Here is an 18,257-nt window from a genome sequence, read left to right on the forward strand (position 1 = left end):
AATGTGAGAGGTTTATTCTCTTCATGTCTTCATGTCTAAATCTCTTCAGGAGCCAAACACTAGAGCATCTGCAGGGAAATGTGTATGTGAGTGCACATGATCTGTCAATCTTACGGTAGATCTCCAGCACGACCGAGGCCTCCTCGGTGTGACCGCTGGCGTCGGTGGCCTGGCAGCGGTAGATACCCGCGTCCTCGATGATGGCGTTGTAAATGATGAGCCTGGATCGTGACGTCTCCGTGTGGAGCGCCATCCGCTTGGAAGGCATGATGCGCTCACCCTGGGGGTTGTACCACTCCAGCCTCACTGGCTCGCCAATAGCTAAGAGCAAGGTCAGAGAAACAGAGAAAAAATAAAGTGATTGTGATGAGTTCATTTTACTGTCTTTTAGCAGGCATCTACATTCAGTTGTCCTTTTTATGCTCACTGCTTAGGAAAGAGACGCTTACTCCCACTCACACCTGGGATCTATTCACAACATTAAAATGCTTGAAGACATTCAGCATTTCCCTTGCAACAAGTTGACTTTTGTTGACTTCCAGCAGCTTTATGCATTTTCCATATTGGTCCAATAAGTGGAAACTCTTACCTTCCAGTCCCAAGATTATTTGTGAAAGTAACAAATTGCCCATGACTGACATTAACTTGACATCTCTGCATGAAGTGAGTCTGCCTGAAAGATGCACATCCTGCAGTCGTTCTGGAAAGACAACACAGTTTGATAACAGCTGGTTGGTTTTTCTGCTTTGTGTACGCAGCTGATGAGCCTAACGTACCACTTCAAATATTTTATTGGAGTCTGGATCACATAGACAAATCACTAAGATGACAGCTTATCCCATTGTAAGTGATTCATTCTTGTCTAACAGACTAGATAGGATTGAATCGGACTTATGTTGTGGAAGGATTTCTAGAATCTTTTGGATTTGATCAGCTTCTTTAAAAAGCTGAGTATGAGGTACATACTGCCATTGAACATGTTCCGTATTTTCCTGGTGAATTTCACAAAGGTTTTACATATACATTACTATAGCATTGCTGCTCCGCTGTCTGCTGAACAGCTGACGACCATCCAACGTTGTTGTTGGAACTTGTCGAGGGAACAGACGGCCTGAAATTATATGATTATGTCATAATCTTGGATTTACATATTTTATAAGTCTGTAAAGGAGTAGGAACATATGTAGGCTGTAAATTCCATTCTCATTTCCAAGATTATGCATGTATAGAAACACAGACACTAAGGACAGAAACAAATGGCAGCCCTGATCAAAAGCTAACTTGAACCCTGATTAAAGTGGCGTCCATATGTAGCCTGTGAAACATGTACTGCAGGCTACTGTGAGGAGATGATATGGCCATCTGTAAGCAGCAGGTGCCCTTTATCAGTAAATTCTGCAAATAAAAGTGTCACAGTGGAGGGTCATTACTTGGCCCATCAATCAGCCAGAGCCTTGAACAAGAGAGTAGATGGACGGAGGCTTGTCCAGCCCGTTAGAGACACATCGCTGGATTTAAATGAGGAAAAAAAAAGAACCAAGAGCAGAAAATAAAATGAATAAATGTTTTGTGACAAACGTGTTGTGTTGGGAAAATGGGAGAAGCCAAAGGCAAGAGATAACCCCAGAGAGAGAGAGAGAGAGAGAGCAGCAAGCAGGAAGGCAGTTTGAATGCTCTCTTTCCCCTTCAGTCACTATCAGCAAGATGCCCTTGAGCAAAGCTTTTAACCTGCAGCTGGTCGGCAGCCAGCTTTAGAGGGTTGTGATGGCTCATCTCAAGAGCTCCCAGGGGTAACAGTGAGGATCTAGGAAAAGGATTTTTCTCTAAACAAATTTTTCCAGCATGTACGGTTACGTAAATTGCTTATAACATTATTAATAATCTCTCAGGTTGATGCACCAGTACATAATCGTAAATGATGATAAATTGGCCGATTTGCCCTCTTGCTGCCTGCACTTTGCATCACACAAAAACACGCAGGCTCCCACTTACACCCCAGCATGCTAACACTGATCATCATTGCAATGTTTCCAACCGCCATGAGCATCGCATCCTTGGCATGTCTGTCTGCCGCTCTTTAGTTTCAAGGCCAACAAACCTGTTGAGGCAATCAGACATTTCATTGAAATCATATTACAGTATAAGATATTCTCCTCATTGCTCTGCTTTCCTTCACACGTGGCCTCCCACTGGAGCCTCGTGGTGCATGTGGGTACTTGTGAGGAACAGATAAGTGTCTAGCATCGCTACAGGTGTCTCTTTATACCTGTTAGCATTAGGGTGTTATCACCTCTTACCATTTTACAGTCTGTTGACAGCAGAGACAGCTAAATATGTTAAAAGTTGATGTAGCGAGCGCAGCGACAGGCCATTTGCCTCGCAGATGATCTGAGAAGACAGGAGTGTGTAGTGTGCTGCCCTGTTTTTCACGCTCAGCCCTGCCTCCCTGTGTGTTTGTGTCCCTACAACTGTATAAATAGCTGGTGGAAATTTCTGTCAAACCACTCTTGAAATCTGCATAATCTCTGGCATTATTACTGATTCTTGGCGAGAGAGAACGCTCAATGACTGACTCCTTTTGAAGGTGAGGCGGAAAGACAATGGTGATTTTTTTTTCCAACGTGCTCGCGAAATGTCTACACGGCAGCACGCCGATTGATCGCCGGCTTCCGATAACTGCTGATGAAAGCGACAGCTCCACTCCGTTTTCGGCTTGATTTTGAACTGTACATGGATATAAAACTTTCAAAGCTTTGTAGGTATTTCAGACAATGTTTATGATCCTCCTTAGCAGTGAGGAAGCAACAAAAAGCAACTGAAATATTGAAGCGATCTAAGCCTCCTGCACAAGGCAGATTATCGACTAGACGTGCCCCTTGGCGCCAGAATTAGCCGAGCGCAAGCCGAAACCCTCCCACATCCCCACGGTGGCTGGCACTGGAGCCGTGGTAGTAATTGATTCAGGTCTCCGGGGAAGTAGATAACAGCGCAGAAAACAAGAGCTGAGCAGGGAAGGACGCACACTGGTCAGCATGTAGCTTGATGTCAAAATTATGGGTTACATATTTATTTCCATCTCTCCCTCCATCGCCGTCTGCTCTGTAATGTCTGGCCAATGGATGGACGTGGACGTACTTGGGACAAGCGACGTGACCTGCCCTGCTCTAGTTAAGACATATCTGAAGAAAACCACATGGAAACATAATAGCTGTTAGATCCCGTTTGACCAGCGAGGCTGCCTTTGTAGCCTCCTTGGTTTTATTTGCAGCCAACACTTGTTCTGGCTCTCTGCCACCTCAGTCATAGGGGAGGGTTAAACACACACCTAAATGCCAGTTTATCCACCTCCTTATTTGTCACGCCATGAGCTCAGCTTCATTTAACCCTGACAGGAGACCCATTCTCTCTGTGGTTTGTTTGTTTCCTGACAAAAGGTCTAATTGAGCATTTTAAAAGATGACTCCTTGAGGATAACTACTTTTATAATGATGTGCTTGTGTGATTGGTGGCAATTGTCGAAAAGTGCTTTAGTTGTTTATCTGGTGATTTTAAAGACTACGTACTGAGGAGTTTTACTATAGGTCAGGGATCTTCAACAGGGGGTCCGGGACCCCTAGAAAAATTTAAAAGTCTTAACATGAATTAAACATATTATTAGCAAATATAAATCTCCACTGCTTACTGGCCTATAGGTAAGGTAGTCATGAAGGTAGCCATCCACAGATACAGTTAATCCTAAGGATTAAGGATAACAATGAAACCTAAAATCATTCCAACAATTATTAGGCTATTTTAATAGTATTCTATGCAAAAAAGTATGTATAAAGGATTTAGGCCACCCTACACGTTATTGTAGGCACAGTTTAATATGCAACTTAATTTTATACAATATATGTAGTAGGGGGTCCCTGATCTGTCTCTCTTTCAGTTAAGGGGTCCTTGGCCTAAAAAACATTAAGAAGACCCTGCTATAGGTTTTGAAAGAAATACAATTCCATGAATGTACAGTAATGACTATTTACTGCATGTTTTATTCAGTAATATACAGACAGTAACACAAACTCCAAGTTTGACTGGAGAAAGCTGAGAAATGGAGATGCTTCCATACAGCGAGCAAGGGGGTCACTGAATGGTTTGATGAGAGCTAAGATGATCTTGAGTGCCAATGGGAGAATTTAGACAGACGTGTGACACCTGTGGGTTAATGAAATGTAAGGGGCTATGTTTGTATCGGATACCATTCAGGAACTGTAACAATGTAAAGTGTACAGCTTGTATAACAGTGTAAATGTGCTGTCCCCTCAAAATAATTCAACACACAGCCATTAATGTCTAAACCGCTGGCAACAAAAGTGAGTACACCCCTATGTTAAATTCCCATAGAGGCAAGCAGATTTTTATTTTTAAAGGCCAGTTATTTCATGGATCCAGGATACTATGCATCCTGATAAAGTTCCCTTGGCCTTTGGAATTAAAATAGGCCCACATCATCACATACCCTTCACCATACCTAGATATTGGCATGGGGTACTTCCCATAAAATCATCTCTCAATGCAAATCAAACCAGCTATTAGGCTAACTGAAATAAAACCATGTACAGTGTGTGTACCTGTGTGTACAGTGGAGTTAAGTTGAATACCTGTATGTAGTGTTTTTCAGCTTGATGCCTGGGGTTGGGTTAACAGGGAAACATGTACCTGTTGTAAGTTGTTATACTGGACAGTTCTACAGTAATGCTAATAAATAAACCATGGGGGAAAAATACCAAACGAGGGAAGGTATCTTTTAAATAATGGTGTTCATCCGCCTGAGTTCCAGAGACTTGCAAGATCTATGCCAAGGAGCACTGACGATTTTATGAAAGTGGTCCAAAAATAAAGGGATGCTTGTTTTTTGCATCTGTATGTGGTTATATGATATATCTGGTAATATTCATTAGTACTTTATGACCAGGTCTGGATTTTTGACACACGTGCAGCAGAAAACTGAAACATATCTGTGCATACAAAAAAAAAGCGTACCGAGTGCATCCATGCAATACAGGTACATTGTTGCAGACAATGCTCAAATCTCTCATTGCATGCATTTACTACAGAGATGCCTCTGACCTTTCCCACAACAATGATGGAAACAAACAAACCAAAACCAAATTTACTCGGGGTGAAAGGTGACACTAGCACAAATGCAATGTGTATCTCTCTCTCTCTCTCCTCTCTCTCTCTCACAGACCACTTGGAGCCGACTATTTTCTAAAGACAATCTTTCCAGCCGTCCGCTCCCTCCCTCTCGCTCTGCAGCTTATTTCACCTGTTTTTTTTTTCTTTCCGCCTCTCACTCTCACTGTTTTCCTTTTCTCTTCCTGACCCCCTATACCTTCCACGCTATGGCCTCAATTCAAATCTCCACTGCAAAACATCTAAGAGCGCTTCGCTGTGAAGGCGTTACATTAAAAAAAACGTTCTATACAGCGAGGTGATGAATAAAAGCTCATTCCATCTTTCACATTTTCTACTTAAAACCCAAGAATGTATGAATAGCTGCCACATCATTCACTCTGAAAGATAAAGCTTTTTTATGAATACTAAGAACAGTTTAGACTATTAAATTGACATATACTGTATTAATTCATAATGTTTGTACACTCTTTAGTCATGATGGGAAATTCAGTCTACAGCTAAAATTGTACACATTACACATTTTAGACCAATTAACCAACATCCAAAGTTAAAGCTTAGTTATTATCTAAGAAGAGTTTAACGATCAAAAACTTAAAGGCTAATCTGTTTTACCAGGAATATGCGAGTGTGGTTTGATCAGATTTGATTGAAACAGCACCACTGTCATTACACTCAGAGTCACGTGTTGCTTAAATTTGACCTGCACACAGGAGGGGAGGGACATCTGATCCCGACAAAATCCTGCTCACTTCAAATTTTGGCAGAAAGTTTTGTGCTCACGTCGGATCCCGTCAATCACTAAGAAGCTGATTGAGAAAACTCGCCTTCAGTGACTTTAAACCAAAAAGAATATGCATGGACCTGCAAGTGTACCATCAGAAACATAGTAGTTTTGAATAGTTTTTCAATTTTGAAAGGTCTTCCCGTAGGAATCAAGTCTAAGAATGGTAAACAATTAATATAGCACTAAGAAAAGGTAATCACATGTACCTTTACGTCAGAATTGCTTTCTAAAGGCCCAGAAAATACATTTTCTCTATCAGCTTCTTATTACGAGTGATGACATGAACACTGTTATTTATTTTTGCCATTTATTTAAGTTTATTAAGTTTTATTTCAGTCATTTCTGTATTTGTGTTTTTTGTCTGATCAAATCACACCCACACACCAGATGAGATGAGCTATTGTCCGTTAAACTCTTAATAAATAATACCCACAGATGTTTCTTTCAAACTTTGATCGTTGCATATTTAATGATAAATATTTAAGGGTATAGATGGAAACTACAATTTAAGAGGCGTTAAAGGAAAGTGAAAAGGCCTCTTTGTTAGTTTAGGTAGTGTAAAGTAAAAAGATTTGGGAGAAGACAAGGATAATACACAAAAAGAGGAACTTAATACCAGGACCTACGTTTGACCTCATTTTGACCTGAAACTGATTGTTTGAACAATTTTCAAGAAAGAAACGTTTTGCTCTCTTGGAAGAAATGAGTTGTTCAATCATTTTTTCACAGCTGCCAATTCTTCCCGGCAAACGTTTGAAACAAGAAAGATCTGTATCGAACAAGTGAATTGATTTCACCCAGGTTCTTCTCTAAAGAAGAACACGTTCACCTGTGCGTTCTGCCTTTCCTCTCAAACAGCCCGAACCATAAAATGTAATTGCCCCGCTGTGCTTTCTGTTCCTTGCTTTTCTCCATATTTATGTGGGCCTGATTCATACAGCAAGACTCACCAACTTAAAGCAGGTTCACTTCAGTTTCACTGGGCTTTTGCTTTTTGCCCCTGACTATTCTGCCCTGCTTTTCAGCCCACTCCAGTTGGCAGGACTGCATGTGAATACGGTAAAAAGAAAATCGGGCTAAGCGCGTCTGCCCAAGTTGGAAAAAGGCAAAAGAAAGAGTGACACAGACACTTCCTCCCACAGACTTTTGAAGGTGGACGGTAGCTATTTATCTCCCACCTTCAACACTCTTTTGCACACAGCCTTTTTTTCATTCTTCTCAGTTCTGTCGTTTTACCTCTCTCGAAATAAAAGTGTCTACCATTGCCTTTAAACTCCTGCCAGTTTGAGTCCATTCACCTCGATCTATCTACCCTTCCCATTCTGTCTTTTTTCAGCGCACGTTAGACCTCCACACCCCCCTACGGTGCTCCTTGCAGCGTGTCTCTACTCCCTTGGCTGTTACCTCCATGCTGAGTGGGTTGGCAGGAGAGAAGAGGCAGCCAGCAGGAGGCGGGCCGGGCCTGCCAGAGTGTGTTGCCACCCTACCGAGCCACTGGCACCGGCTCACGGTTATGGCTAAGTGGTGATATGCCGTTAAGACAGGACAATGAGGAGCAGGGATGAGAGGGGCGGGGGCGTCCCTGTGTGGATCCAGTCACCGTTGGGTCAAAGAGACACTCACCATATGGACAGCATGGATTGGGTTGTGTTCACTGTCATACAAACCACAGACTTGAACAGACTTCACAAGCGGTGATGTAAGGCCCCCTGCTGCATCTCTGGCCTGCCCCCCCACACACAAACACACAAACACACACACACACACACACACACACACACACACACACACACACACACACACACACACACACACACACACACACACACACACACACACAAAACAGTGTGTAGCTTCTGTACCTGTGCAGATGAAGAACTTGGACTCTCCGACACTTAACTCCACTTTGTTCAAGGATATGGACACTTGTAGTGCTGCTGTATTAGAGAACAAAGAAGGGATGGGGAAAGACAGAAAAAGAAAGAGGAACATGGATTAGCTGTTAGAGTCTTAAGAATACAAAACATTTTATGACTGGAGAGACATCCTACAAAATGACTTTCAAAAAGTGTCAGCTTCTTTGTCATTGTGGCTCATTTCCTTCCTCGTGTCATATTTCTTTTTAACTATCTATATCTAGCATATCTATCCATATCCATATCTATATCTATATATATATATATATATATATATATATATATATATATATATATATATATATATATGTTTATGTAAACTTTAACTGTTTTCAAAGTTCCTGTTCAACAGAACAGCAGAGCTATTTCTCCTTACAAAAATACTGATTTGCTTGATACATTCTATTACGCACACGGCTGTTTGTGACAAGCTTGTCAGTCACTTTCACAATGAATGGAATCCTTTCAGTCTGAGGTAATGCTATTTGCAGTTATCACTCTTGACAATGGTTTATGCAGTGAACAACAGTGGGACGGGAATTTAAGAAGCTGAGAAATAGAGATCAGTAAATAACTGCTTGTATTTTCCTGTGTTTTGTCAGGTTCTTTTACATCCTGGATAACAAATTGAGAGCCTATCACACTCTAGTACAGAAAAAAAGCTTGCAGAGTCAAGGTACAATCAAAGACTGTTTTTCTGTGCTGCTCTATTGTAAGTCACTATAACCGCTGTATAGCCACATAATGGGGGCACCTGAATAAGAGTGTGGCTCGATCTAGCCTGACATCAATTTTTTTCGAATGGGAGAAAGAGGAAGAAATGCAGGAGAAGACTTGTAGCGAAGAAGAGAGTGAAAGAACAAAATGAAATCCGACAAAAAAGGGAGTGTTTGAATAGCAGCACGGCAAGCTGGAGCTGAGAATGCATCGCGATGTCTAATGTGATGAGTAATGATTGGTAACTCAGCGGGGAGAGGGTCATTTTTAGGCCAGAGCCTCTCGACGCGGTGGGAGTCTCGCTACGGCACACTGAGTGAAGCGAGATATTCGATGAGCCAGTCATATCTGTGGTCTTCATTCTTTATCCTTAGAGCTGCAAGTCTAGTGAGGATCAAACACACATACAGTATTCACACACATGCTGTATAATACAAATGGATGTTATTTCTATCTACAAAGCTGGAAACTTAACAGTGGAGCTCAAGGTGCCTGAGGAAATGATTATCTGCGGCTTCGTGTTTGTGTGTTTGTGTGTGTGTGTGTGTGTGTGTGTGTGTGTGTGTGCTGTGAGGGGGGGCTGCAGCTAACAGCAGCTGATGATCATGGCATACTTGAAATTAGTGGACTTCACCATTTTGTATGAGCAGGAAATGGAATTCCAATACTTTGGAATACCACTGCTCATTTAGTCATTTAAATGTTTTATAAAAAAAAAAAAAGTTTAGATATTTTAGGTGTTCCTGGAGCCGCTTCACCACCATCTGCAATTAGCAGGCAGCTCTTTGTGCAATGCATTGTGGGACAGTACTGTCCACGAACAGCACACTCACAATACTTAATTTTGTCACTCATTTTCTAATACAAATACACTATGTAATCCAAACCTGCTTAGAGGTAGTATGCAGTATGGAACTGAGAAATAGCTATTGTCTACAAACATACTGTACACACACGTACTGTGGTGGTTCACATTAATGCAAATACTGCTCTGAGGTTGATTAATCATGTCTATTTAACCTGGTGCCCTTCCACACTGCCTGCCTCTGACTTAAGGCAAATTCCAATCAACGCTGCAAGTAGGTTAACGGTTTTCAATTATTAATTGATCGCGGTCTGTTAATGCTGTATGTGATTGATCACGTAATAAGTCCCTCACAAAAGCCAGCAGGCAAAAGAAAAATGGGCCTGAGCTTTTTTTTTTGCTGTGCTGCCGGAGTCATTGTTGTGAATCATATAATTAAGTTCAACCTGGAAAATATAACCATTCAGTTGGCATTTTTAAGCTTCAACACAGTCCCCGCAGCGAATATACATTGGTATTTTAATGAAAATTCGGACTGGATTGGAAATATGACACAGGAGAATTTGTTTACTCAACGCTGTCTTGCCTGCTGGGGACACAAAGAGACATACTAATTATATCCATTTTCAGAAATGGAATGTTTTCAGCTGCGTTTACCTGCTTATTACAGAGCTTGGGTCAATATGTTATGAGCATGGTAGCAATTATCAGCTCCAATTATTAGCTCCTCTGAGAAGCGTCGGAGTCGAGGAAAATAAGACAACAGACAAAACCATTGATTGCCATTTGTAGTGTGTCTGAGAAGGTCGATACCATACATGTCTTGCCAGCTCGTCTAACAACGTTGAGACATGAATAATTCCAGCATCAATTTTAAAATCTCAACCAAAAGAGGCAGGCCTTTGCCCAGAAAGTTGCCGATTCAAATCACGTAACTGACTGGGATCATTGTTTTTGGTTTATGGTCTAAAACTTTACTTTACTGTTCAGTATCACTTCCAGCGGCAACGGGCAACTGTTTTCAGCCAAAATGCTCTGATAAACCGACCCACCTACCCAGCACCAAATGGCACATAGACAAAGTTGTGTGGACAAAGGTGAACATAGTGGAGGACTTAGCAGCTAAAAAGCCAGATTTCCCCCTCAGGAGTTGTTGAACACCAAAACAGGGCTGAAACTAGAGTGAATATTGGACTCACGTTAGCCAGGTGGTGAGAATCAAATGGAAGCCCATTACTGCCAGTAAAAGAAAAAAAAAAGTTGAAAACTTCGCCTTGTGATAAAAAAAGGATCCTGTAAGTCTTTATGAGAAACTTTCCTAAAATAATGACTTAGTATTTTTAAATAAAGACTTAATATCTCAAAATGATGAGAACCTTTCTCAAAATACAGTATGCAAAGTCATTATTCCGAGATAAGTTGGTCATTATTTTGAGAAAGTTTCTTATTATAATGAGAAATCTTTTTTTTCATCAAAATGGCGGAAATGGGCTTCCACAGTAACGCGACTCTTAATATACTATAAGATGAGAAAGACTTTATTGTCCCTGTGGGAAATTAGCCTTGGACATCACAGCCTGCAGTATAAAATCACAGTGAAACAAAAACAACAAACGCATTCATCCATAAATTGCACATGCCCATCTACTTCAGAAAAAGTACACACATAATACAAAATATTATATAAACAGTGATAGACAACAAGAATTTTTGATATGTGTAACAATTCCAGATATCCCTGTATGTCCAGTTTGGCAAAAGCATACAGTGAATTTGCAACCATTTTAAGTTGCCCAACGTTGCTGTCAGTCTGTAAAACTCACCAGTTTTATGTTTCTTGTAACAATGCCAAAATCATTACATTCCTCAAATTTAAGGTCAATAGAGGAGGAAGTGCTGACTCCGCTGGCCTCGTGACATGATTTAGCAACATCTGGACCCAGTGCAATAGTGTACGAAACTTGCCAGAATTTAAGTCAGTGTGACAACACAGAGTCATTTAGCAGCAAACTAAATCCAATGTTGAATGGCACAGTGTCCAATCAGCTGGCAGGGAGAGAGTGATTCCGTGCTCCTGTACTCCAAAAAAAAGCCCCATTAAAGCCATGGCTAAATAATATGCACCACAGAGAACGTGCCTTTATTCATACATGTAATAGCATGCAGGGGTTTATGTGTACTGTATTTCTGTGTGGGTGGGAGGCTGTGTGAGTGTGTTTTTGTCAGTGTGTACATGTATTAAGCACATTGAGCAGATATGCCCTCGGGCAAAAAAAAAAATGCTCTGCTTTAATTGTCTGTGATTTGGTGGAGGAGTTGAAGGGAATTCTTCCCTTGAACCACAGAGACGGAGAGAGTGAGACAAAGACAAGAAGTGAAAGAGTGGGTAGAGCAAGAGCAAAAGAAGGAAGATAACGTACTAATTACTATGTTTTGTATTCACCCAATTCTGTGTGTCTTGTGCATTTCTTCAAAGGTGTTAGCTAAGGCAGGAAAAAACTATTTCCTCTAAGAATTTAGCTTCGATAACACTAAAAAGACTAAAAAGGTGTGCAGTGGCACCAGGTACCTGAGGGTATAGTTATATATATTTTATTATTATTTTTGGAGTTATGGTCATTATTTCTATTGGTCATGATTAAATTGTACTTTCCAATTAAATTATTTTTTATTATAGCCCCAAATCACAAATGTGTCTCAAAGGGCTTCTTTCCTTAGATGAGAGAAGACAAAACCTCCTGTGCAATGTGCTAATTGCTGAGATCTGGAAAAACAACGACATCATTACAACGAGGTCAGATGGGGCAACAACAAAAAAACAAGTGCTCAGATGATCAGACAGGTTGTAAAACAGATTAGCTAAACCACTTCATTTGAAGGTAAAATAACGACGGTGATGAATGAGATAGCTATTTAGATATATATATATATATATATATATATATATATATATATATAAACTTAGCCCCAAGATGTTATGCTAGATGCTATTTCCCTTTGTGTTGCTTCTCCTGTTCAGTTGCAGACATGTGATCAATTAACAAATCAGCTGCTCAATTTGACTGGACACCTCATTATTTACACCATTAATTTACAAGGGCCACTTTTAAAGTTGAAATGAATGATTACTTAATTAAATTACCAGTTAATTACCCAAACAAGCATAAAAACCTTCCAAAGTAACAGAATAATTATTCAGGCTTTTACACAGAGCATTGCATGCTGGGACATGCTGGAGTGCATTGTATTTTGACATTAACCAAAAAGAGAAAAAGAGATAGTATGTACAATGAGACATCTCAAACGAGGCTGTGAGGCCACAAACTAAATCAGAGAAATATTTAGAGTAATTTATGTTTCATAGCAACAGACAATATTTCTAAATTCTGTTCACATTACATTTTGAAAACTGTTAGTAAGGACAGTGTTGGTGTTTGATATTACAGTATCAGGACGTTTGTTTTACATAGTAAAGAAAGCTCTTGTGAATCAGTTATTGCCAACTTTTCCTATGGTCTGTCAAAGCATTGCCCCAGTCCCCAGTCCTATATATTTGTCTGGCTGCATAACAAGCATGTTTTCATGCTGGAGAGGAGGGAAGAGGAGAGTTCTGGTTTTACTCAGCCAACCATATCCAATTGTGCCGACATACAGTATCAGGCCATGTGTACAGTCTCAGGCACAACCCACAGCTACTTATTATCTTCCCTCTCTTGCACACCTTCTCTGTATCTCTGCTTTTTGCTCACCAACTGCTTTGCGATTTATGTCTCCTACTTTAAGCCTCTTATGCCTCAGGCTATGGTGGCCGCTCACTATATCCCAAAACCCACGCACGCACACACACGCGCACACACACACACACACACACACACACACAGTGTGCAGCAACATGCAAATACACAGAAGTTTTGTTTCAGACAGATGTGAAATGTTTTGCTAATTAATAAGAAAATGCAACTTATCTAGCAGGTGGCTAAAATGACAATGTTTTGCTCTCTTTCCCTTTGCAAATAGAAAGAAAAGGATTATTAACATGGCCAGTAGTAATATAGGTTACAAAATAAGCATACACACTTTGCAGGGGTTGTTGCAATATGCAAGTTTGATTTATTTTTGGCATTTCTCAAAACTACTGATATGATCAGTAGATTTGAGAAATTACACAAGCGGCCCTTGGGCCAGTAAATTAATCAAATCATCCTCAAGGAAAAGAAAATATGGCTTCACGAAAGTTCATCAAAGAACTTTACCTTTCTATCAAAAGTTATAAAAAGGTATAAGGTGCCTTCAACTGTCTATTAGCTCCTACGTCTGTGATCAAAAGCTGGAAATAGAGCTTGTCATTTATTGCCATTAGATTGGAAACACACATTTAAGTTTGATCTTTGAAGTAAAAACAAAATGTAATCTTAACGTACTACAGGAAATGACAATGTGCACAGAAGACACATTTCACCTGTCTTTGTATTCGCCCCTTTGTTGGGTCATAACTTGGAGATGAAATGACTTCAAGATGGTAATATTTTGGATAAATATTATACTAATAAAGACTAAATGTCCTTAGATCAGTAGTGGGCAGGTGTTCGATTGTTAATGTGAAAAAAAAATTAGGGGTCGTTGAGGTTTCTTAGATTCGGAAGAACCCAACATGTATGAGTACTTGGGGGAACTTTTAGGGGTTCATCATACTGTAACTATTTAATAATCACAAAAAAACCTTAAATAACCCTGTCATAAATTGCCTTGAACCCTGTTAGACATGCTCCTGAAGATTCTCCACCCTCACCACTCATACGTTGGACTCTCAATACAGTAGTTTTTGGAGATTAGGAATGGGGATGATTGATGAATTTGTTGTGGTTCATCCAATGTTTGCCATTTGAAGCTTCTTAAGAAATCATGAAGCCCTCTGGGGTGCAGTTACCCAAAGGGAAACATTGCATAGTGAGTTATAAGGCAATCTTTTCAGCTGCAGAATTAACTGCTTATTTGAGCACTGTCAATGACACCAATCACCCTCTATATCCACAATTTAAACTGCTGCCATTTGGCCACAGATACAGGGCTCTGAGGTGTAGAAGGAATTGCTTTGGCAGAAGTTTTGTCGCTTGTCGTAAATGTGGTTGTTTCTATGTGTCTATATACCTGTCTTTATGTTATCTGTTGATGTATTTGTCCATGCATATTGCCATGTGCATGAAACAGACTGTGAAAACAAATCTCCCTCATGGGACAATATCTATCTATCTATCTATCTATCTTACTAATGACGTTGCTTTTATTAAAACGATATGAAGTTGTTTTACAGTCAATCTAAGAAGCTGTAGGAAAATGTCAACAAATCGAACACTAAATCTATTGAAAGCCAGTCAGACAATTGAGGCTGTGTCAGAGGGCAGATGGGTTGCTAGAAGGGAAAAAGCTGAGCTCCAAGTAGCAATGCAATCATCAGCCATGAAAGAAATAAGGGGGGTTAACTGCCAGGGCTCCAATACTGGTTTTCAATTGCTACCTTGCAATCAGAGCTTCTTAATGTCAAAGGTGCTGGTACGTGTGGGGAAGCGATTCCCCAAATGACACCTAATTTAGTGTGTAAAGGGAGCACACACAGGCAGGTAGACATGCAAATTCGCAAATTAGAGTGCAATATGTGACATCCTACAGTACCACGAAGAGAGACACACTCCAGTATGACCTGGGTATTGTCTCATAACCTCTGTCTTCTTTATCCTCCACCACCAAGATGGTTTCTATCCTAGATGGAGCACAAACTGGAGCATCACACTGTGATAGAGTAAATCCCATTTGTTCGGATGTTGTGTTCATATTTATGGAAACATAAGAAAAATGGTGCCTGTAAATGTAGGTGCAAGATAATGTCCTTTTCCTCATTCCCTTTTTCAAAATAGAATGATGCTCCAATGGAAATTATAAAGGAATGTTTGACCATTTCTTTTATTTTCTATTCTTTCTTTTTCTCTCTGCACTTCTGAGTCCTGTGTCTAATCTGTTAGTCTTAATTTCTTCTCATCTCTCACCCTCCCATTTATGTTTCTCAATTTCTCCTCTCTCCCTGTCCTCAGGCTGCAACCTGCTTTCTGCATACGCCAACATCAGCGAGTGTGGTTTGCTGCATACGGCAACATCAGCAAGCAGCTGAGAGAATACAATAAATCCAGGAATGTCACTCAGACAGTATGATTTGCTTCACAACGCCCTACATTTACACTTCAATTATTTCCCATACAGCCTCTCTCTCTCTCTCTCTCTCTCAAGACTAGGCATAATATTCATATCTTACCAAGATGTGCTAAGTGGAAAAATAATCTGCCTCTTCTTACAGTAATACAATACAGTAATACAACTGTGACTCAACTTGAGTCGCAGTTATCCCACTTTTATCTCCAAATACTTATAAAGGACTACATTTACAACAATGCAGAACTCAAAATCAAAGGCATCCATTCATCCCCCCCGCCACTATGTCAGCCTCAAATGCTAATAAAGTGTTGACCAGGTGTTAGCTTGTAAAATGAATAGAATAAGTGGAGCAGCGCTGACAATGTTAATGAGTTGCCTGAGCTGCCTCCATTTCCAAAAACGGTGGCAGTTTCTTCTAATAAGGTCATCCATCAAGACGAAAAGGTTCCCATCAAATAATTATGGTAATGAAGCCAATTAAAATGGCCGGCCATTTTTCTGAATACAGACTAGCTAAGATCATTTTTATATATATATATATATATATGAGAGGCTGCCCCTGCCACTTCAGTATCGCTCAGCAATGCTTTAATGTGGAATTAAAAGTCCCGGAGGTTGACAGAAAAAGGACATTTTCAGATGATAGGTTACTGTCATCGGCATATGTGGCATTAGACTTCACCATCATTGTAGCATCTTGGACAGGGACATCATTTCGGTTTTGGGCAGGTACACATTGTTCCGAGCAGTAGCTGAGAGCTGGTTTAAAAGGCTGCTACAGATTCTCATGAAAGCTGCAGCTGTGTCTCACATTTTCTGCACGTACTCTGGAAATGCATCAGTCACACCAATAATAGTCTGGAGCAGACGGAGTTGGAGTCAGACTGTTCTTTCTCCGTCATAAGAATGGACTCAAGCAGAGGTGGGCGAGAAGTTTTGCTTATAATGATCCCAGTGAAAATTCAAAATGTCCTGCCATACATCAAAATATTGATCTGGTGAACAGGCCGGTTGAGCTCAGCGGATTATTTCACAGGCCCTCTATAAGCACACGGAGATATGCAAACCCACATGCAACGGGAGGCTTTTCCGCTTCTGTGGGAGGAGGTGACTCGATTGAGTTCGGCGAAGAGTGATTCAGTAATAAAACCAAAAGGCCTTAGAGACAGTTTCCGATTTCCAAGGCACGGCTGAGGGAAGTCTCGTAGGTTGCGGGAGAGTGAAGGTCCAACATTTATAAGCAGCAGACAGATGAGCAATGCAGTGTGCGTGTGTAGAGGTCGATAGAAAAAAACTCAACATGAATACTCATTATTTCTACGTGAAAAAGTACCTACTGTATCAAATCCTGTCTACTAATGTGTCTTATTTTGCCATCTTTGAAGATAAATGGCAGTTTCAGGCCATACAATCAAATAAAGCAAAATGCAAATAGAGGATGAGTGTCATGACTAGGCATAGCAGCCTCAAACACCAAGAATTATTGTAAGCTACTGTCAGCAGAAAGAGCCCTCCAGTGAAGGCATGTAGGCGTTTTGCCCGTCAGATTTACTAAAAGCAAGAAAAAGGTTTGCCGTTGACAACGCTCTCCCGCAATTCTACACTCCTTCTCTTTACTGTCCCCTCTCCAAGAAAGAAGCAGGGGCAAATAAAAATAGAAGTAATCCATTTCTTTGTTCAGCCATTCTCCTCCGCCAGCTGTTTGCGTGGGAATAAAGCCATTTATGAAAATTTTTAGAGCAAACAAATCACAATAATTATGTTTCTGGTTAACTAATGTAAGCCTGTCATTGCAACAGAACAGTGTGTGGTGCAGAAAGGGCAACCACAGATTGGAAAATACTACAGTGGTTACTGTGGGTGGCAGACCAGTTGCTTGAAGACGACTTGTGCTGCTTGTCACACTGGGAGCTAAATCTTCAACAACTGCTCATTATCACAACATTTGAATATTCACACGGGACATGATAAGTAGCTTTGTGGGTGAAAGAAGTTGAACAAGTAAAAACATGCAGAATAAGTGTTGATCACAGTACATTTTCACAAGTATTTTCAAGTAAGAGCAATATAATTTCAAGGGACTTGGTTGCACTTTAGTCATAAAGGGGGCCACAGCTTTCGATTTGACGTGCAGCTTCTTTTCTTCTTGTACTTTCCTCCCCAGAGACTACAACTTCATCTGCACTGACGACCTGAGAAAGAGCACTGAATTCAAACTCATTTTTATGGGACAAAGGGTTAGGAGCAGATGACTGGAGCGTGATGTTTCATAAGAGCTCTTGTCACTGCTTTTTCCCTCTTGCAATAACATGAAACTTTTTGTTTCTGCAGTTTAAACTCACATCGTCGCACTACTCAAACAACAGCTCAAGCAGAAGCCCTGAACAAAAACCAAAGATTTACAATACTGCTGTCTCCTGGCACAAGATATACACAATTGTGTTTCATCCCCAGCTGGGAGCTACTCCCTGTTCTCTGAACAGAGACTGTTATTTGGTCTCAGCTGGCTAGTCAAACTCACTTTGACAATATGCAATTCTGCCAGTCAGACCGCCGCAAAAGTACAATTGTAAATTCTCAACAAACAATTGGTCTGTTGCAGCATTCGACTACAAAAACCCCACTTAAAAACATATAAAAGCAACATCTTTGA

General features: G+C 40.5%; 1 protein-coding gene across 6 annotated transcripts in view; it reads right to left on the reverse strand.

Moving 5' to 3' along the window:
• LOC120554444 (neural cell adhesion molecule 2-like) overlaps positions 1-18,257 on the reverse strand; it is a 395,781-nt gene that overhangs the window by 84,547 nt on the left and 292,977 nt on the right. For 4 of the 6 annotated variants that reach the window (XM_039793325.1, XM_039793326.1, XM_039793323.1 and 1 more), the window contains 3 exons: positions 7,825-7,899; positions 590-700; positions 115-321 (listed from right to left, as the gene is read on the reverse strand). In XM_039793325.1, the coding sequence (XP_039649259.1) occupies positions 115-321; positions 590-700; positions 7,825-7,899 (393 nt within the window). The remainder of the gene's footprint in view (positions 1-114; positions 322-589; positions 701-7,824; positions 7,900-18,257) is intronic. The other 2 variants (XM_039793328.1, XM_039793327.1) reach the window with 1 other exon arrangement.

This window comes from Perca fluviatilis, chromosome 24, assembly GCF_010015445.1.
Source record: "Perca fluviatilis chromosome 24, GENO_Pfluv_1.0, whole genome shotgun sequence".
NCBI lineage: Eukaryota > Metazoa > Chordata > Actinopteri > Perciformes > Percidae > Perca > Perca fluviatilis.